Below are 21967 nucleotides of genomic sequence, written 5' to 3'. Positions count from 1 at the left end.
TGAAAACAACAAAGGAACAAGAAAAACAAATAAAGAAACAAAAACTCATAGACACAGACAAGAGTTTAGTGGTTACCAGAGGGTAAGGAGGGAGGAGGATGGTAGATGAGAGTAAAGGGGATCAAATATCTGGTGATGGAAAGAGAACTGACTGGGTGGTGAACACACAATGTGTATATATAGATGATGTATTACAGAATTGTACACCTGAAGTCTATGTAACTTTACTAACAATTGTCACCCCAATAAACTTTAACTAGAAAAAAAAAGAAACCAAAGGAGGATGGGATTTTAAGAATCAGGGAGCAGACTCAGAGTCAAAATCGGCAGAGACCATATGAATAAGGAGAAAATACTCCATCAATTTGCAATTGCTGATGGTCGCCTGTGCAATTTCAGTGAAGTAATGAAGGAAGAAGCCATAGTGCAGTACGGGAATAAGAAGGGTCAAAGAGGGCCCAGTGTTCTTTAAAGAAGTTTGACTATGAAGAGATGCAGAAGGATATGGCAGTAGCCACAGAGGTGCGCAGGGTCAAAGGGCCTAAAGAATAGTTTAAAGACACAAGTGGAGACCCTATCTCAGAGCTACTCCTCAGAACTCCATGTGATAGACTGGCAATGACCGCAGAGCAAACTGATGGCTGCTCTTCTCCATAAAATCTCTCCCATAGGTCTCCATGTTCATCTAAAAGTCCGCTATGAAAGATTCATTTAGTTGGGCCTTCAAGGCTTTTTACTAACAACAATTTTCTATTAAAGTGCAAATACCCAAGTAACACTTGGAAAGGAAGCCAGGATAAATGCTGGAAGTAAAAGGGGGAAGTGAAAAGAAAATTATGCCTGCTTCACTGTTTTGCCTGAGTTGGCCCTGAATTTAATCATTAGTAATAACAGAAAATTACCTGTGTTCTGTATTGGGCAGAAAACACCGATTAATCACTGGTGCTACTTAGCTGGAGACACCCTTCATGCTCTACATACAGAGAGGTGTATGCAGATTATCAATTTCTGAGAATAAATTCAACTTAATAAGGGTAATACTAATTTGGATCAAAATCAAACCTATCATGTGACACAGATGACACTAAAGATGTTAAATGCCCAGGGTGAAACTTATAGGGATCAATTGTTATTTTTCCTAATTACAATTATAGATGTAAAATAAGGATGTAGGGAAATCTAGGTCGACAGTGGTTACTAGGTAACTTTGGAAAGGAAGCAGAATATGTCTCTCCAAAAAATCCCTCAACAAGCAGATTATGTGGAGATGAAGACAACTGAGAAGTAGCTGACACAAGTAAAACTTTCTGTTTGTTTCAAGACAGACAGGACACAAATTTGTCCTATTTGTCTCAAGACAGGACATAAATTTGTAAAGGTGTCTCCCCTCCACTCCTTACCAGGCAGGACTGAAGTGAATCATGTGAGACTCTCGACCCTTATCAGCCCATAGATGGTACCAGAGGCATCGCCATAACAAACTTGACTCTGGAACCCTTATCTACCATTAGTTTCTCCATATATTTACCTTCCCACAATTTGCCACCCCTGGAAGCTCAAAGTTCCTTTCTTTTGTCTTGTCACTTTTCTACATAATTATTGCTCTTAGGATGAGAACCATTAACATATCTAGCATATACCTCATACTCAGTGTGTGTAAAGCTGAATTCTTCTCCAAATCTGCTCCTCCTCCAGGGTTCTTCCTCAGTCAATGGCACCATCAACCACCTAGATGTTTGAGAAAGAACCTGGAAGTCATCCTTGCCTGCTTCCTCTTCCTCATTCCCTACACCCAATCAATCAACAAGCGGAGCCTATTTCACCTCACAAACCTCACCAAATCCATATATTTCTCATGTCATGATCCTTGTCTATGCTGCCTCATTTACTCTCCTTTGGATTTTTGCCATTGTACTGGACTCCTTGCCCGCTCTCTTACCCTCGTTCAATCTGTTCTCCACAGGGAAGTCAGAATAATCTTTTAAACATACAGATCTGATCATAATACTCCCTCATTTAAAATCTTGACCCTTAGGATCAAGTCTTGACTCCTTGACATAGATTATAAGACATTCTAAGAACAGATCTCTCACATCCTAATGTCATCTTGGGCCACTCTCAGCCAGATTGAGGTTCTTTTGATGCTTTAAAGACAAAATACAGTCTCTGGTCACTGTGCTTTTGTACATATTATCCTTCTATCCCATACCCTTTTTTTTACAACTCTTTACCTGGCTTACGCACTTGTGTTTCAAATCTCACTCACTCCAAAAAGTGTCACTCACTCCAAAAAGCTTTCTCTGATCTCCTAGATAAAAGGTTGACAAACTGTGGCCCATGGGCAAAATTGCCCACGCGTGTTTGGGTACAGCCCTCAAGCTTAGAATGGTTTAAGAATTTTTAAAGGATTTTCAAAGACGAAAAGAGAAGGAGGAGCAAGACAAGAAGGAGGAGAAGAAACAGAGACTACACATGGCCCTTACAGGCTAAGATAGTGAAAGCCTAGAATATTTACTATCTGGCTCTTTACAGAAAAGTTTGCTAATCGCGGCCTTAAATCCTTAGCTCAGGGCTCCCTGCTATGTGCTTCCCTGATGCCCTCAACTCCCTCAGTTATCACACTCATGCTTTATCACAATTAGTTACTTAGTGTCTCCATCTCACACTCGCAAAGTCAGGTACCATGTCCATTTTTACCCCACTATATCCTCCATATGCAGCACATGGTAGATTTTCAGTAAACATTTGTAGAACTAACCACAGCGAAAATGAAAACAAATGACAGCTTCCATATTATTGTGTTCACAAATGGGCCATGAAAGCACTTTCAGGGGTGTATGATTAGGACAACGCCATTGCTCTCAGGATAGGGATGACTTATCCTTGTCATCCCCCAAATTATTAGTAGTTTCCCCTTTCCCTCATAAAATGTCCTACTTGGGAGGAAGTTAGGATACTTAGAAAAAGTTCATAGATCCTGCTCCCTGGGAGGAGAGAGACTTCCTAAAAACAGGGGAACAGAAACCACAGTGGAATTTGTATTAAAAGGCAGAACACTTGAAACCAATGTAATTTTACTAACCATTGTCACCCTAATAAATTATAATTTTAAAAAAAATGAGCAGAACTCTTCCTACAGGGAAAATAATCATTGTAACAGATAGTGTTCAGAATTGAGAAAAATGTTAGTAAAATATTGCAGTTATGGAGTATCATGATTAAAATAGGCTTTTGTTCACTGACCTGGAAATCTGCCTATTATTTTTAACATAGTCATTGTGTGACACACATCCCATAACGTAAATAACAAACTTTTGGAAATCCGTCTGTGTTGAGTTTGGGACAGCCAGTATTCATTACATTTAATAAATACATTTATAACAAGCCCTTTTTTTGAGTATGACATACACAGATGAGTCACTCTTTTTTCTTTTGGAATAAGTGGGAAATAAGATATTCTAGCTAATCAGTATTCAGAAATGATAAAATAAGTTATTTTGTGATACAAAATTTAAGATTTGAAATTAACTTCAGGAATTATCTAGTTCGACACCTTTATTTTATGGATATAGACATGGATATGGAGGAAAAGGATAGCAAATGTTCCTGCAGTGTATAATGCTCCTTTGAAATCCATGACAGGGCTGTTTACATTTTTTTCCATAAATTTAAATCAAGTTAAACGTACTTAATAATAACATATTATATTTGTATTGTATTCCTTTTTTTATGATCTTGAAATCACTTCAGAATCTTCATGCCTGAGATTCATCTTAAAGAACAGAAGTGTACGCTGCACTTTATGTGTACATGCATCTCACACCTATCCAACGACAGATATAAAGCTTATATCTTATTAGAATTTCTTTTCACTTCTCTAAATGGTGTCTTGCTACCTGAGCTACAGATCAAACAAGTCAAATATCTGTGTGATATTAATACTATTAATAAAAGTGACAGAGAGTATTTATTGAGTGTGTACAATGTACTAGGCACTAAGCTTATGTGATTGATTCATTTACTCATCACAACAACCAGATGAGATAAGAGCCATTAATAAAAAGATAAGAAAACTGGAGCCAGGAGCAAACACCTTACTCAGGATACACAGCTGGTAAGGAATCCAGTTGGGGCCTCAACACATGTCTTTCTGAGTTGACTGGGAGCAAACACCCTATAATAATCATTTCTTAAGGAGGCTATGTTGGATACTTCTGTGTACCACTTCAGATCCTCACAGTCCCATCTCTTACTCCAGCCACTAATGTGGCTCCTAGTTCCATGCAGGAGGAATAGGACAGGGCATCTCCAGTGCTACTGCATGAGATGAACCACCTTGAATTCATACATGTGCAACCAGGAAGTGCTGGAGTTAGAGCTACCTTTGACCAATGGGAGACGTGAAACCGTGTCTCCTCTTTTTGTCCATGGGCAATATCGAGATACATTTCACAAGGGTCCTCAAAAGGCCTCACAGGATCAAGCATTCCCTGCAGGCAATTTGAGTTGCTTTCCCTCCTTTGTTTCATGACTGCTGTCCCTGATTCCTGTTCCCTGGGATCACCTCCCAAATAAATAACCTATGTGCAAGCCTTTCCCTCAGGTTCTGCCTTCAGCAGCATCAGGGATAAGAAGAAGCCATTTCACCCACCATCTGAAACCATCTTGTCTCTACTCATGAGTTTTGTATCACTAATATGCAACAGCTAACATACTTTATCTGAAGAGGAAATCCCCTGTCTCTGATGGACCTGACTTCTTCATTTCCTGTGAATAGCAGAGCTATCTGCATCTGGAGGGTCTCAGCACAGCGCTTCGAATATTTGTCTACCTCTACTGGAAGCCCTTCTGATTAGTCAGGCTCCTTGAGTTGGAAACATAAGGATTTATAATGAAAAAGCATCACACAGTAAAAACAGAAAGAATGAAAAGAAAACAAACCAATAAAGAACCTATCCTATCATAACATTTGAGATTCTGGTATTTGCTGGCTTTGGAGGGAGTTCAAAATAAACGAAACAAATGTGTATTTTATTAAATGCTAATATTTAGAAGATGTGGGGGGGGGGAGAAAAGATAAATGCCTCCAATCATAGTTGCAAATATGAGGCGTCTCCCAGCCCCTTCAAAATCGTTAGATGTTTTCCTTGCATTGGAGCCACCTACTCAGTTTTGGAAGTAACGCCTGGGACCCACCAGAAAAGTGTGTGAAGAATAGCAAAGTCGCACGTGGATCCAACCAACAGAGATGGGCACCACGCTGTGCTCTCAGCCTGGTCTGTAATACAATAACGAGTCATTTCTAGCCAAGTTGCAGCTGTCCATCCGACTGCCTCCACAGGAAGAGTCTATTGCTTCTGACCCTACATAGATCTGCCTATAATAAACTCTATTCTTCCCTTGCAACATCTGCTATTGTTAACATGATCTCTGTTTGTCTTGAAGTATAAATAGGCTCCAAATTTCAAGAGTTCAGAATACACTGAACCGTAACAGCATAGCTTCTTCCTTTTCTTATGGGTAAGAGCCTTATCCCTCTCTTGGGTTTTGGAATTTATTTTAAGAACAACAATGAAATACAGTGGAGAGGAAGAAGATTTGAGAGGCTCAAGAGTGCTCCAGGGGTTCAAAAATGAAGACTTACCCCTTGCTTTTGTTTTTCCCATGTTTGCAGTAATACATGTGGACTGTCAATTTGAGCCATTTTCTGTGTTCTGTTTTCTCCACATTAAAGAATTTGAGTCAAGAGAAAAAAAACAACAAACTAATTTTATTATTAATTAGTACCCAAAGTGTCTTGCAATGCTGAAATTTACCAATTTTTTATTTTGCTTGGGTAAGACTCTTTCTTGTTCCTTATTATTATTAATGTACTTGTTCTCAAGAAGTGAAAACAGGTGAGCAGTAGTCCTCTCCTCCAACATAGAATATTCGTAAACGGTCATACAGTCAGCCTGATACCCCTAGATTCTCAGCCCACACCTGCCTTTAGGTGAACTGACGTCACTCTTCTGAACCTCAATTTTCTCATCTATAAAATGGATGAAATGAGTAATTATTTCATAATATTGTTAGATAACAAATGAAATCCTGCATGTAAAATGCTTAAGTGTGCTTAATAAGTATTAAGTGATAATGATTTTTTTGGTTGGTGTGATTTTATCTTCCAGTGTGACTCAAAGTCTTATAATCCACTTACATGAACTACCTCTGCTAGAGAAGAATCTGTTCCTCATGTATCTCCAGCTTAAGGATTAAAACAGAAAAAAATGCTTAGAAGGGTGCCTAGCAGTTGTAAACACTGGATAAATGTTAGCTATTCAGCACCATCATTATTAATATATCATTAATAATGTATAATTATCCTTATTATTATAATCAGTTTACTGAATGAGCTGGACTCAGCAGGTACAAAGAGAGGAAATTTAGTCTTTATAACCAATTCTCATTTAAACTCATGCTGTCAAGTGATTTTTCTCAGATCTTGGATGAAACCCTAAGTAGATAACAGCTTTTTTGACTATTTTCACATAGGAAAAATTTTAGTCCGATCCATTGCAATCTCAAATCCTTTGGAAAACTCTTTCTTCCCTCAACTTGGGTCTGCCTCTGGCTGAAAAATCTGTGATGGGAAAAAGTGTGGTTGTCTGTGCATCATTTCCCCACCTGGATTCCTCCTTCTCCTCTCACTATGAAGCCTCTGGTTCTCCAGGGTTGATCTTGGGCTCTGACATTGAGAGAGGGAAGAGCAATATAAGACAGAGAGGACTGGCCTAATGAAGAACATTTATAATCCGGCATTAATGTCCTTTGAGTACTGCAGATGTCTAAAACTGACTCTTTTTTGAGTTAGGTCCTCCTGTGGGTTGCACAGAGATTTACGCTAAGAATTTGCAGTTGCCTGCTTGACATAGGATATGCTTGTTCCCGCTGGCTATTTAAGATATATCTGGTAGCCACTGCTGTCCAGTGTCTACCGTTCACTTGAGGTCACCTCACACCTCCCGGGTGTGATGAGGACCCAGTGATTGGTACTGAAAGAGGCATAAAGTTCAAATAGGAATTAACAGGTTTTCCTAGGCCTGATACATAGACAATGGGAGGGAAAAACTTTTTCATCTGGGATCACTAAACTAGGATTAATGAGGCATCTTTTGGCAGCAGGATGGAAAGAGGCTAAGAGTCGAGCAGAGAGAACAAAGAGAGGCGGTTGACAGCATTGAATCCTTAGTCCCAATCCCTGGTAGTCCTCATGTCCCAGGTTCTTCTAACGCGTTCTTCAGTTCTGTTAGGGATCGCAATATTCTCCCCAGAGGCACAAGCTAAATATTCATGTGTTGCTTAAGGTTCCTAGAGTAGTAATTCACTTCCTTGCCCTGATTAATACTTTGAGTAAACAATCACCTAATAGGCAGGGCAGGAAAATGGATTCTGAGAACAGGATTGAAAATATAGCAGCATTAGAGAAGAAGGTAGCCTAGATCCAAGGGGACTGGGCCTGTTCAGAAAGAAAGCCAATGCCGTAGCAAAGGTGCTTTGACCCTGATGACATCTCATCTCCAAAGGTCAAAATACTTCAGCAAGGTATTCCAGTATAGAAAACTTTGGTTAAATGAAACTTGTTAAGTAGGTTTTTGCTACTGGTTGAAAAGTTCTGCCTCATCTCAGAGCATTAATATTTTAAGAGTGGCCTGCTCCAGACAAAAAATTCTTCTTCATACTCAGCCATCAATCTTTTCTATTGGAACTTAAGCCCTGGGGGCACGTGGACCACTGTCTACTGGCCTACACACCAATTGTACTTCCTCTCTATAACTGCCCTTCCACTGTGTACACCTCACCCCATTCATCAGTGATGTAAGGGCACTGTCCTGTAGTCTGGCAACCATAAACATATTCATTCTACGATGCTTACTTCCTTGGAAAAGGAAAATGGTGAAAAAGTGGTTTTTATGCAATTGAATCATGAAATATTGTCAGTGATGTTCGTCGCCTATAAATGTGAGTCTAGTCACTGTTATTTAGGAGGTAAAATTTCTAAAGGATACATAGACACATTAAAAACTCTTTTTCAGATTATCTACTTGAAGTTTAAGCAATAAGGGGATTACTGGTGGGATTTGAAGTTGAGCATAAAGAGAAGATTACGCTGTGTCAGAATCATTAAATAACATTTATTATCTGCCATCTGATCTATGGATAAATAGAGATGGTCTCAATGAAAGTGATTTATGATACTTCCAGCATCTTTCACAGAAAATGAGAACATGTATAAATGGGGATATAATCAAATAAAAAAGCATGGAAACAGCATTTAAAGTTGATAATGCTGTTCAGTGTGGTGATGCATGCAAGCATACCGCATAAGACAAAGGGAAATACAAATGCAGCACTCCTGTGTTTGGAATTTATTTCTTATTTATGTTGTGGGAAATTGTCAATTAAGTACTTATAATACAGCAGGGAGGTTATACTTTCTTTGTGCTTAAGCTATTCAGACATTTTGTCCCTTTATTTAATTCAGTCTATAGCCTACACCGGCTGGCAAACACTCTACTTGTCTAGAATGACCAGGTCTTAATATATTGATATAGCTGCTTCACAGATTGTGCAAGAAGCAGCCAGTTTTAACTATGTCTATGAATACAGATTTCACTTCAATGCCAGTTAGTTACTAAAACTTCTGGGAGAGGTAATGTAGTCTAATAGAGAATGTGTCAATTTAGGAGTTCGATGATGTTTTAGGCAATTGTTTCCTTACAGGTAAGAAAGGAAGTAAGTCAGAGCAGGGTGGCTCACCCTCATCGCGACTGACATTTGGGGCTGGATAATTCTTTGTTGTGGGGGCTGTAGTGTGTCCTGTAGGATGTATATTAACCTCTCTGTTCTCTACCCACTAGATGCCAGTGGCACTCCTCCAGTGGAGACAACTAAAAATATCTTCAAACACTGCCAAATGTCTCCTGGGGCCAAAACTAATCATCTCATTGCAAACCCCAGACTTGGAGGATCATTGTGAGAATCAAAATAGATAATAACTGTTACTATCTTTATAAAGTGGAAATTACCTTATGAATATTGTTTGTATCACTTTACCTAATAGTATAACTAATTTTCCAATCTTTCAATTGGACCACTTATACTATACAATAAGTGGCATTGGTCTCTTAGGGCAAAAACTTACTTATGGTGGCAAAAATTTAGTTATGTTCCTGGCAAAATTCAGAAACAACGCAAGGTCTGACAGCTCTTCCAGAGCAGGATCATTCTTTACTCATTTTTATCCACATTGCCTGATAAAGTTCCTGACGCATGCTATCTCTCCATAAATCTTTTGTGAGTGAAAAGAAAGAAACTCTTAAAAGGGATCCTACTATGTATATTTTCAAGAATGCTTTAACTGGAGGGAATCTCAGTGAATTACGTGCATTTGGCATTCTGAACATTAGGAAAGTTTTCAGATGTATGCACATGGAACCAGGGCGAGGAGGATGTTGTCAGAATAACAGAACATTCTTAATCGATGCTATTATCCATCATATTTTTATCACTTCTAGTAAATATTTTCCAAATGATCAGGAAATTAGCAGATTGCCACGGCGACGAGAGTAATTAGTCCATGTCTTTTCTCACCTGGATCACTGCAATCGAACTGCTAATTCATCTCTCTCTCTCATCCATTCTTGCAAACCTCCATTTGTTCTTCCAGAGTTTTAAAAATGCAAAGTAAATTGCATCAGTCTCCATTACAAGTGGAATAAAATCTCATTTTCTTAAAATGTCTCATAAGGCTCCGCAGGATCCGGCTCTCATCCACTTGTCTAACGCCATCACTGGCTACCTGGTTGCATGTCCATTTGTCAGCCCCTCTGGTCTTCTTTGCTCCAATGCTTTTACTCCTCCAGCCATGGGCTTTCCACATAAACTGTTCTCTCTGCCTCGAAGGCTTTCCCCTCTACGCATTACCTGGCCAACTCCCACTCAGTTCTGGTAATATTCATAATTATAGATTTATTTGTCTATTGTTATGTGCATATTTGTATCTTATTATTTACTTTCCCTAATAAGACATGAGGGCAGGATGGGGATTATGCCATTTTGTACACCCAGCTTTTATCACAGTACCTGGCACATAACAAATGCCCAATAAATACCTGCTCAATAAATGAAAGAATGAACAAATGAATGTACACATCTTATCACTGACTTTCTGAAGGAAAATGTTTGGAAGCAAAGGTAGCAATTTCAGTCTAGAAAAGAGAAAGCAGCATGGGTAAGTGAAGTATTTAGGGGTTAGCAAGGCCATGGGTGAAACAGTCCTTTAAATCACATGGTATCTGTACCTATTTCCTCCATCAATGCTCAAGACTGGCCCAGCTTCTCCTCTCCCTGAAGGACACCCCAACCCTTCTTGGCCACAGGTTAATTTTTCCTCAAAACACCTCAGAACCCAACAAGTAAGCATACAGTAGGAGCTTTTGCTCCCACAGCGCATGGTCATACCTTTGTGGCCCCTTGTCTCAGTGACAAACAGTAAAGTGTTATGCATCACTTATTTGCTTGCACACTTTCAAACAAAGGCTCTCCTCAATGTCATGCACTCGCCAACATTCTGGCTTCGGTTTATTTTCTTTTGTCCTTCTTTAGCAATCTTATTTACCCTATTGTTTCACTTATTACCTCTTCTAAATAATTTCCACTTTTATCTCTAGCTGCAATTTATCTCCCAATATCTAATCCCAGAGATTCCAAACACCAGCTGAATATCCGAATAACTCCTCTCCCGTAGAGTGGTCACCCCAAACTCACTGAAGGCAAAGCCTAGGCAATCATCCTCTTCTTTGTTACATCTCCCTATCTGCTACTGGAACCTCCATTCCCCAAGACATCCTGCCTATAGACAGTGGAGTTACTATCGGCTTCTCCTTATCGGTTCCCAACAGACAGGAGGAGGTAAACCCTTTCTATTTCCTCTCTTTTGTATTTTCTTTGATCGGTACCATCCTCTCCATTCTGATTGCCACCAATCTCCTCTAGCTCCTCAATAGATATCCTCCAAGTCTAAACAATTGAAGCAGTGTCCTAACGAGTCTTTCCATTGGGTGTATGCTTCAACCCATTGTTCACCCTGCTTCCTGCTGTCTGAATGAGCTTTCTAAAATACAGCTTCCTACAGGCTCCTCCTCTGTTCTGAGTCTTCAAAAGCCCCTCAGTAGCTATTGAAATAAATAGAAGTACTTTAGTCTGGCATTCAAGGCTCTCCAAAAATATGGTTCCACCTCCCTTTCTTCTCAACATGTTTCCCATACTGCAGCAAAATGAAAATATCCCACACCTTGTGACATCTGTGTTCTTTATTCAGGTCTCAATATGGAAAGTTCTTTCTCCTCCCATCAAAGTCCCACCCATCCAGTCTGCCCGGATTACTATTTATGTATTTGCAAGTGCTTATCTTATATTGCTCCATATTATAGTTGAGTATTTGAATTATCTTAGTAAATCATTATCTCCTTGAGAGTCAAAGATGAATCTCATATATAATCCTCCAGAAAATGTATAAACAGAAATGGTCATGGGAATTAAGAAAAAAGCATGGGCACTGAATTCAGAAAGACTTGGACACAAATCCTGGCTTTACCACATGATATATCACCTAACCAAAGACTTAGACTCAGTGAGTCTCAGTTTCATCATATTTAGAATGATGAAAATGAGGCTTACTTCCGTAGTTATTGTAAAGATATGCTATATAAAGCACCTAACACAATGTCTGGCATACAGGAAGTATCCAGCAAATGGAAGTTCTTGTAATAGTATTCATTATCATTACATTGTAATAAAGAATTAATTCATTTTGGTTAAACTACACTAAAATTATCATAACAAATCTTTCCTGCCCTCTAGTAGGTTATAATCAAATTGTTTATAAAGGAGTCAGTTTGCTCTGGGACCTCCATGATATCAGCTGCAAATAGTAAATGCTAGATATATTTTCAACAGAAAACTTCTAGGACAGAGTAAGGTGGTGAGGAAGCTTGTTTTACAACGGATTCAAAAATGGGTTCATACGGTGTGTCTAAATGGCCTTTCTCCTTGTCATAAGAAGAGAAAATCTTTTTTTAATGCTCAACCTGCATCATTCATTCCCCAGCATGCATGGCCCTGCTTGGAGGGGAGAATATGAGAATTTACTAGCCTTTCTAATTGCCAGGTACTATCACATAGACCAGTGCCAGAGTTTATACCTTAAAACTACTGATTATTCAAGGAGAATTCAGGTTTGAGTGGAACAATCTTGAGAGAGGTAGGAAAATCAATTGTTGAAAATTTCAAGTGATATTAAATCTACCTCCAAAACTGAATGTGAAAATAAGAAAGAATATTTTTAAAAATGTATGGTGAGATGTTCCTTTAGATCTGTTGCAGGTATGTATATTATCAAGAATGATTTAGGCGATTCAGGATATTTTCTTTCCGCTTTCTCCTTCTTCCCTCTCAAGAGGAGAAAAGGGAAATAAAATAGCCTCAATCACCAAATCTGGATTAATCTTGGAATCCTGGAATCACTAAGTATGTTAGTCTGAATAATGGTCCTGAAAAGTCTGTGTCCTGTCTTAATTATTGGCATCTGCAAATGTTGCCTTATATGGGGAAAGGGACTTTGCAGATGGGATTAAGGACCTAGAGATGGGGAAAGTAGCTAGGATTACCCAGGTGGGCTTTAAATATAATCACAAGTGTCCTCGTAAGAAGGAGGAAGATTTGACTACGGAAAGAAGGTAATGTGACCATGGAGGCAGACTGGAGTGGTGCAGAGACCATGCAAACAGCAAGAGACAAAATGGATAGCAAAGCAGTCCTGTCACTCAGTGAAGGGAAGGAAGACAACCCCCAGCTATTAGGTTGTGGTGAGAAAAGGGTCAAAGAGAAGAAATGCTTAGAAGTACCTCTCATGCCATGTGACTCATCATTTCTTGGTTGGGATCTTTAGTTACAGAGAAATTAGAGTAGGTCCAGGGAGAAGAGGAAGCGGTTCAAAACTAGTTAGCTCCTGAAGAACAGAAGGGCTTCCTGTGGCCAACGTCTCCCTGCTGTAGGAAGAAGCCCTCCCCAGGCCTGCAAAGGTATTTCGGCCACTCACATGGTTGGTTTTCCCAGCTGCAGTTGTTCAGCAACCCATGTGGAGGATGTACGCCTCCCCATCTGGAATGGGCATCTGGATCTTTTTTAAACAAGACTAAACAACTGCTCCTTGTTTTTACAAACTTTTCTGTTTCTGTAGTTATTTTCATGTTCGAGGCAAACTGAAAGCTAGGTGAAGGCTCAGCAATTGAAACCGTGCCCCTGTTTTGAAAGAGATGTAAATCAGCATGACCTTCAAAGGAATTTCTCACCATGTACTCATTATGTCCATATCCTGTTTCGAGAAATGGAAGGAGAAAGGAAGAAAAGGGAAAATACGAAGGAAAAGAAGAAAAATAAAACAGGAGCATGGGGGCAAGAAAGTCCGAGAGAGAAAGAGAGAGAGAGACACTACCGGGTGCTTGTGCGTGACTCTCTTTCATATGGAATTAATGGTGGTTTAATGGGGTATGAAAGGATGTTTTACTGGAAACAATGAGGAACAATTGTCTAGCTCACGTTTCATTTCACAGGTCATTATTGCATTAAGAAGTAAATCGACCAAGTCCGGTAAATAACAGTCTGCGTATTGCCGAGAGCTTCAAACCAACAATTTTAGCCATCACCAACTAATATCTCTGTCATTTTAACCCTTGCAGGGTAGTGCTAGGGGGGTAAACAATTACAGTCTTCACCCAGCTCTAGCAGGTGAGCATAATTCATTGCCCCTCTAGTCCCTTCTTTTGCAAAACCCAGGAGGCCATATTTTAGCATTGTTGTTTTCTTGATGAGCCAGCCTGAGCCCACTGCAGCTCTGGTGGCCTTGAAAAACAACCTCCATTTTAGAGAGTGCTGCAGGCATCTTTAAACAGACTGCTTCCTCTGCAAAATTAATTGCTGCAAAAGTCAGTGCTCTCTCATCTAAGCTTTTGCAAGCTCATACTCAGCTATTTGGGCAGGCCACAGATATATCTGAGGGGGCCAAGGAAAACGAGCCTCTTTCCTTTGTTATAAAAGTTCATATTTGTGTCACCAAGCTTCATCAGGCACTGGACTTCCAGGAGTTTCTAATGCCTAATATTTGTTTCCCTTAACTCAGGGACAATTGGTAGATGAGGCAAATGGTGGCTGTATTTAGAAGCAATAGCACAGTAAGTAAATGTATCAAAGATAGTTTATAGCAAATAATGACTTAAAATACATGTAGTAAAACGTATATTTAAATACATATCAAAATAAAATATCTTCTTGCTTTGACATAACAAATATGAGACCAAAATCAAGCTAAGAATCATAATGTTACATAATCATGTCAAATAAACCAGGTTATACTGATTATATATATATATATATATATATATATATATATATATATATATATATATATATTAAAAAAAACAACCTGATGCTCAGTCTGCAGAACAGACATAGAATCCTCCACATTCTTATAATAGCCCTGAAACAAGGTAAACTAAGTTTAGATTATTTCCTGAGAGAGAAGAAATCTTTATAGTATTTCTTCAACATTTACAGTAAAGAATATGAACTAAGAAACAGTAAATTGGAATACTATCAAGATTTACTCTAAATCATATTCTTGCACTTTCCACAACTATAAAATTGAGGCCTTACAAAGAAGTATGGTAAACTGAGTAATGAATAATCTCCTAAAGATGGTCACGCCCTAATCCTGGACATGTGAATGTGGCAAAGGGACTTTGCAGATGTGATCAAGGTTATACTTAAAGTGAGGAGATTATCTGGGTAGGCCCAATCTAATACCATAAATCCTTCAAAGTGAAGAACTTCTCTGGCTGGAATTAGAGAGATGCAGAAGAAGTCAGGAGAGGTTCAAAGCATGAAAGGGCTGCAATCTCCCATTGCTTGCTTTGAAGATAAAGGAGACCATCAGTGATGGCATGTGGGCAGCCCTAGAAGCTGGGATGACTTTCAGTCTACAACAAGCAAGGAAATGGGGACCAAGTCCTACAACCACATGGAACTGAATTTGAGTGAAAACCTGAGTGAGGTAGGGTGCGGATCCATCCCTGGAGACTCCAGAAAGGAATGCAGTCCTGCCTACACCTCAATTTCAGCTTTGAGAGAATCAAAGCAGAGAATCAGTCAAGTGTACCAGGTTTCTGACCTGCAGAACTGTGAGATAATACATGGATGTTGTTTTAAGCCTCGGAATTTGTAATAATTTATTATGGCAGCAATAGAAACCTAGTGCAAGAAACAGCTAATATGCGATGCTCAAATGTTCAACTCATCACCCCAGCCAGAGCCTGAATAAATGGTGGCAGTGGTAGCCATAGCATAGCAGTGACTAGTATGTGCTAAATGCTTATCCTGAGCCAAGCATGGGTCTAAGTATTTATATGCCTTGTGTCTTTTATTGCTCTAGGATCTGTTCCTTTGCCTCAAACTGTTTGAGGAGAAACAGAGAATATGGCCTAGATGTGGAGAAAGGCTGGTTTCCACAGGAGCAATGCTCAAGGAAAGTTGCATCTTACCAACATCACCCAAAAGGAAAGAGGTTATTACAGCCACATAAAAAAATGAGCTTCGACTCCCTTTCTGCATGGTAATTACTTTCAGGAACTTATCTTCAATTTTTAAAAATATTTCTCCTGTGAGGGAGCTAAGCAAATTGGAATTGGGTCCTACAGGGATTCCCTAATTCTGTAGTAGAAAGATTGGCCTCTAGGTCTAGGAGAATTTCTTGTCTTCCGTCTCCCTTTTCTTGACATGCTTTACATAATAATCAACTGGATTTTCAGGATTCCCATTTGTTCTATAAATGAGTTTTACTATCATTACTCTTACTAAAATAGTAAGTAATACATATACATGATTTTAAAAAATGGTGACTCCCCAGTTGTTCCCTCTGCGCAATGGTACCGAAGATCGAGATAGTAGAGGGCTAAGAGGCCAAGAGTCTTTTATTTTTCATTGTGTATGTTTTATTGTTTCATTTATTCTTTCAACAAAAGTCTTCAGGACAATTCCTTAAAAGTGGAGTTGCTGAGGCAGAGATATAGGCCTTTTGATGGTTGCCAGATACCAAGAAGCTACATCAAGTGATATCTGAGAACAGGTTTGAGAACAGTTTCCCCATACTTTCCTGCTATAGTGAGATTATAATACTTTTTAAACATTGCCAACATAATTGGTAAAACAATACTATTAACAATAGTATTAATTATTATACAATAATAATTAACAATACTATTAATTATTAATACTATTAATAATTATACCGTGTTTCCCCGAAAATAAGACCTAGCTGGACCATCAGCTCTAATGCGTCTTTTGGAGCAAAAATTAATATAAGACCTGGTCTTATATTATATTATACCTGGTATTATGTATTATATTATATTATATTATATTATATTATATTATATTATATTATATTATATTATGTTACATCAGGTCTTATATTAAAATAAGACCAGGTCTCATATTAATTTTTGCTCCAAAAGATGCATTAGAGCTGATGGTCCAGCTAAGTCTTATTTTCGGGAAAACACAGTAGCAGTGGTCATTACTGTATTAATAGTAGTGGTGGACACTTTTCTTGAGCTTATCTCCTTTAAAATAATCATATGAGTATATAATATTAATAATTTCACTTCCTAAATGAGGAAACTGAGCCTCAGAGAGGGTAATAGACTTGCTTAGAGTTGCACATCTAGTCAGAGAACACAATCTAGGCAGTTTGACTCAGTGTAAGAGCTCTAATCTGTGCTTTGATTATGAGAGAAACTGGGATTTGTGTTTATTTATTGGCATTTATATTTATTTTGTGTGAAATGCATTTCAGAATCCTTTGAATATTTTTTCAATTGGTTTGCTGCTTTTTGTTCTTACATATTAGTATGAACTGTTCATGTATTAAGAAAATTAGAGCATTTAGATAGGAGTTGCAAGAGTTTTCCTAGTTTTTTAGTTTCTTTTTAATATTCTTTAATGACATTTTTAATTCTTATATAGTCTAATTTTCAAATCTTTACACATGATTCCTAGATTTTGATTCATGCTAAGTAAGATCTCCAAAACTCTAAGAGCATATGGCCTCATCAATATTTTCTGGTAATTCTAAGGATTTTTTTTTTCATCTTTAATGTATATGGAATTTATTTTTGAAAAGAGAAAGATATGAATGAATTCCTAAATTTTTCTCTAAGTGATTAGTCAAATTCTTCACATCATTAATTGAATAATTTCTAATTTCTCATGATTAAACAATGTCATTTTTATTATAAACTAAGTTCTCAAATACATTTGGATCTATTTCTAACTTTTTGTTCCATCTATGTATCTATTTCTAGGATATTTTTAATGATTACCTTCAAACTGGGAAAAAAATAGCATTAGTTTTTACATCTAATGAGTATGCAAATATTAGAGAAAAAACTGAAGACTAGATTTAAAAATCTATCAGATCCACAAAATTGAAAAGAGAAGGTCTCAATCGTTAACTTGTTTAGCACCTATTGGTAGGGCACAAGCATTTTATTTATTGGTGAGGCTGCTCAAGTAGTCCCTTCCATTAAAATGCACACAACACACACACACACACACACACACACACACTCACAAATATGAAATAATCAGACAGACAACATCCATCTGTCTTAGGTATAAAATAAGCTGAAGTTTGAGCTTCTGCCTGCTAAATTTTTCAATACTATTGCACCAAAAGAATGAAAGCAGCAATACAGGATTCTGCTTCAATACCGTTCTAGATACCACCTAATTGGTTCTGGGCATGTAACTCAGTAAAAGAAAGAAGCTTGGCTAGCCCTGGATTACCTACCGCTAGCTGGAGCTGCTGTGTAAATACCCAGTCCTCCAATCAGCAATACAGGAAAGCAGCAATACAGGATTCTGCCACTATTAAAGTTTGAAGAATAGAGGTATAACTGGAGGGCTCAGTTGGTTAGAGCACTAGTTCTGAACAACAGGGTTGCTGGTTTGATTCCTACATGGGCCTGTGAGCTGCGCCCTCCATAACTAGATTAAAGACAAGGAGCTGCCTCTGAGCTTCCAGAGAGGTGGCCAGATGGCTCAGTGGGTTACAGCACGAGTTCTCAACAACAAGGTCGCAGATTCAATTCCTGCATGGGATGGTGGGCTACACCTCCTGCAACTAAAGATTGAAAATGGCAACTGGACTATATGAACTGAGCTGCGCCCTCCACACCTAGATTGAAGGACAACGACTTGGAGCTGATGGGCCCTGGAGAAACACATTGTTTTCCAATATTCCCCAATAAAATAAAGTAAATTTGAAGAATAGAAACACAGCTTATTATTCAGTGAAGTCCTAGAAATAATACAGGGGGAAAATAGGAAAAAGAAAAAAAATTGAAAAAGAGAAAGCAGAGAGACAATATACTATCATGGCAAAAAGTAAAGTAATTTCATTAAGTTACAGGTGTTCAAAATAGACCCTCTTGTAGAGTAGTGATATCACTGTTTCTCGTACAACAAAGCGTAGAAATATGAGTAGATTTCTCAATAAAGGGTCATTAACTTGAGTAGTGTATCCCAGTCTCAGAAAACCTTGATGCTTTGATTGGAGGACTGGGTATTTACACAGCAGCTCCAGCTAGCAGTAGATAATCCAGGGCTAGCCAAGCTTCTTTCTTTTACTGAGTTACATGCCCAGAACCAATTAGGTGGTATATATAATGGTTTCTAATTCTGGGGTTACTTTCTAATCCTAGAAACCCAAAACGCATCTGATGACCTATAAAATGACTTATATAAATGGAATTTAATAGGGATGAATAGAGTCTACAACATAGGTTAAAAAGTGAATTCTTTATTATTTGTCACTCAGAACAAGGGAAGAAAGATACCAATATGATAATTATAGCTGCATGTAGGTAACTAGCTCTTGAAATATGACTAGTGCAACTAGGAACTAAATTATAAATTGTATATCATTTTAATTAATTATAAAGTACAAAACTGATTAGTTATTGGAAATGTTTAGATATACATGGAACACTTGTGCATGTGAATCTACGTTTTCAATTGTAAAGTTTATGAAATCTAGATAATGTTTGAAATCTAGATCAAATATTTCTGATGAAATGTAGTGTCTGAATTGAGATATGCTGTAACTATAAAATAAAAACAAAATTTCAAAGACAGCATGAAAAAAGAAATGTAAAATGTCTCAATAATTTTATACTAATTAACCTTAAAATGATATTTTAATATATTGAATTAAAATAGTATACTATTAATTTAATCTTTTTACTTTTTTTAATCTGTCACTAGAAAATTTAAATTATACTTGCATCTTGCATTATTTTTTCTACTGAACAATGCTATTCTGGATAGGTAATATTCTGGTTTCCACATTTTGGAAACGTCATTGATAAATTGAAGAACATCAAAAGAAGTCAGTCTAGAAAGTGAAGACTTAAAAAACAATCTGTCATATGTTGACTAACAGAAGGAACTTAGGATTTCCACGCTTGAAAGAGGCATATTGGGTTATTATAAGATCACTATTTTACTATCTTTGAATATGTAAAAGGCTGTGATATGGAAACAATTAGACTTATAATCTGTCACATCAGAAGGAAAACTAAGTCACTGGGTAGAAATTATAGAAAGAAGATCCTAACAAGTAAAATTATTGAAAATATACTAGGCAGCCTTGTAAGAGAGTGAATGCCCACTTCCTGGGAAAAGTAAAAGTAGAGGTCATCTGTGCATTAAATGGGAAGTGGAATAGGTTGACCTTTAAGGAACCATCAAAATAAAAATGTCATAATCTTATTCTTTCCAACTGGCTTATATTCCTACAAACTAATGCATTAATATGAGGCAATATTTCTGAAGATGCATTCTGAAATACACCAATTCCAGCACACTAGTGTGTAATATAAACAATTATTCTCTAGTTAAAATGTTTGAGAAATATTGTATAACATAAATTTAAACAGTATTTTTAAATTTAATTGCAGGACTTATCAGAACCTTTAATATTTTAATGCACATGTTGAAGCTCTAAAGTGGCAACAGTCAGAGTTTTCAAAATTTATTTGGAAAATAAATTTTTTAATCTGTCACATTTTTCACAATTTCCTGAGAATATTGAATGGGGAACATTCTTTAACAAGGCTATTATACATAAGTAAAATTATAAAATTTGCTCTGTGAAACTGTTGACTGGCAAACAAAATCTGAGTTTTTGACTTTTTCATTCATTCATTCGGCCATTTATTCCCTCATTCAGCAAACATTTACTAAGCATCTATTATGTTCCAGGGATTGTATTAAAATTCAAAGAGGTTGCCTTCAAGGTACTCACAGTCTGATGAGAAGGCAGGCTTGTAAAGTGATGACAGCAGAGCCTGAGACATGCTATAATGGAAATAAGTGATAGGTAAAGCAAGGGCATAAATAGGCAGAGACCCAACTACATGTGGAAGCCATGAAGCACTTCATAGGGCAGTTGCTACACTACAGCACAAAGGACAGCCCTGTGTCTGATGCTCTAACCCCAACTCTTTTACTCTCCTCTTTCATCTATGCCTTTTAAAACTTTATCCAATGGTCTAGGCTCATGGCAAATTCCGTTTCCTTTATAGAGCCTTTGTCCCTATCCCCAACGATACATGAGCTCTCCAATATGCTTTGTGCCAGTTTTATACCAACTGCTTTTCTCCCTTGTGTAGCCTGGACCTCCTGCCCCCGTGAATGAAGGCAGGAATGGTTTCTGATCTACCTTGATGTCCCTTCTAAGATACCCCAAGAGTACATAGTGCTTCGCTCTCTCTGGGCACTTGATAAACATTTCTCTAAGATGGAAAACAAAAACAAAAACAAACAAGCAAAAATACTACATAAACTCACTGAGGGAAAAGGGAAGCTACAGAAAAATTACCATAATAAGTTTTTGGTCTCATGACCAAAACTCATGCTACCCTATTGTCATCATACAACCTCTAGTAGTTAACACTGGCAAAACACTTTTCATTTTTCTTTCTTTTCCCCCTTTTTCCACGCCCTCTCCCACTCCAGTTCAAGCCGTTGTTTCTCAGTCTAGTTGTACAGGCCACAGCTCCCTGGCCCATGCTGGTATTATGAGCCTTGTGCTGCCCCCCGGCTGAGGCAGTCGATCATCGCAGCCCACAGCAGCCCACAGCAGCCCACAGCAGCCCACAGCAGCCCACAGCAGCCCACGCCAACCTCCAGCTGCTCATGGCAGCCCAGCTCCAGGGAGAGCCATTGTTCACAACCTTAGCTGTAGAGGGCGCAGCTCACTGGCCCATGTGGGAATTGAACCAGCGACCTCGGCGTTAGGAACAGGCTGCTCCAACCACCTGAGCCACCGGGCCGGCCCAAAGCACTTTTCTCTGATGTGACAAAGATTAGTTTGTACATGAAGAATGGTTATATATATATATATATATTATATATATATATATATATATAATATATATATATATATATATGTGTGTATGTGTATGTGTATATGTATATATATATACATATATACATATATATGTGTATATATGTGTATATATATGTATGTATTTATGTACACACACACACATATATATGACATTTTGTGGTTATTACATTGTCTTCCAAAAATGTTACAGTAATTGACAGTTATTTTTTGTAACTAAAAAATCTATTTGCTACCATGTGAAATGGAAATATGTGAATTATCCAGTTAAATATATCTCTGTATAGCACCTCAACAGATGATTCAGACCACAGGATAATTATCTAGAAGTGGTTACGAGCCCAGACTTTGAAGTCAGACAAATATAGATTTAAATCTTTGTTCTGCACATTCTAGCTC

General features: G+C 37.9%; 1 protein-coding gene across 8 annotated transcripts in view; it reads right to left on the bottom strand.

Annotated features, from left to right (window-relative positions):
• PKHD1 (PKHD1 ciliary IPT domain containing fibrocystin/polyductin) overlaps positions 1–21967 on the bottom strand; it is a 429303-nt gene that overhangs the window by 87710 nt on the left and 319626 nt on the right. Inside the window, exon 62 of one of the 8 annotated variants that reach the window (XM_088795665.1) lies at positions 1635–1728. The exons of the other annotated variants lie outside the window; for them this stretch is intronic. Within the exon in view, the coding sequence (XP_088651791.1) occupies positions 1721–1728 (8 nt within the window). The 3' untranslated portion in view covers positions 1635–1720. Of the gene's footprint in view, positions 1–1634; positions 1729–21967 lie in introns of those variants that run through there. 8 annotated transcript variants of the gene reach the window in all.

The sequence above is a fragment of the Rhinolophus sinicus genome, chromosome 2 (genome assembly GCF_057876585.1).
Source record: "Rhinolophus sinicus isolate RSI-liver-muscle chromosome 2, RSI-T2T, whole genome shotgun sequence".
Classification (NCBI taxonomy): domain Eukaryota; kingdom Metazoa; phylum Chordata; class Mammalia; order Chiroptera; family Rhinolophidae; genus Rhinolophus; species Rhinolophus sinicus.
The sequence above is the reverse complement of the archived record's forward strand: the minus strand, read 5'-3'. Positions and strand labels throughout refer to the sequence as shown.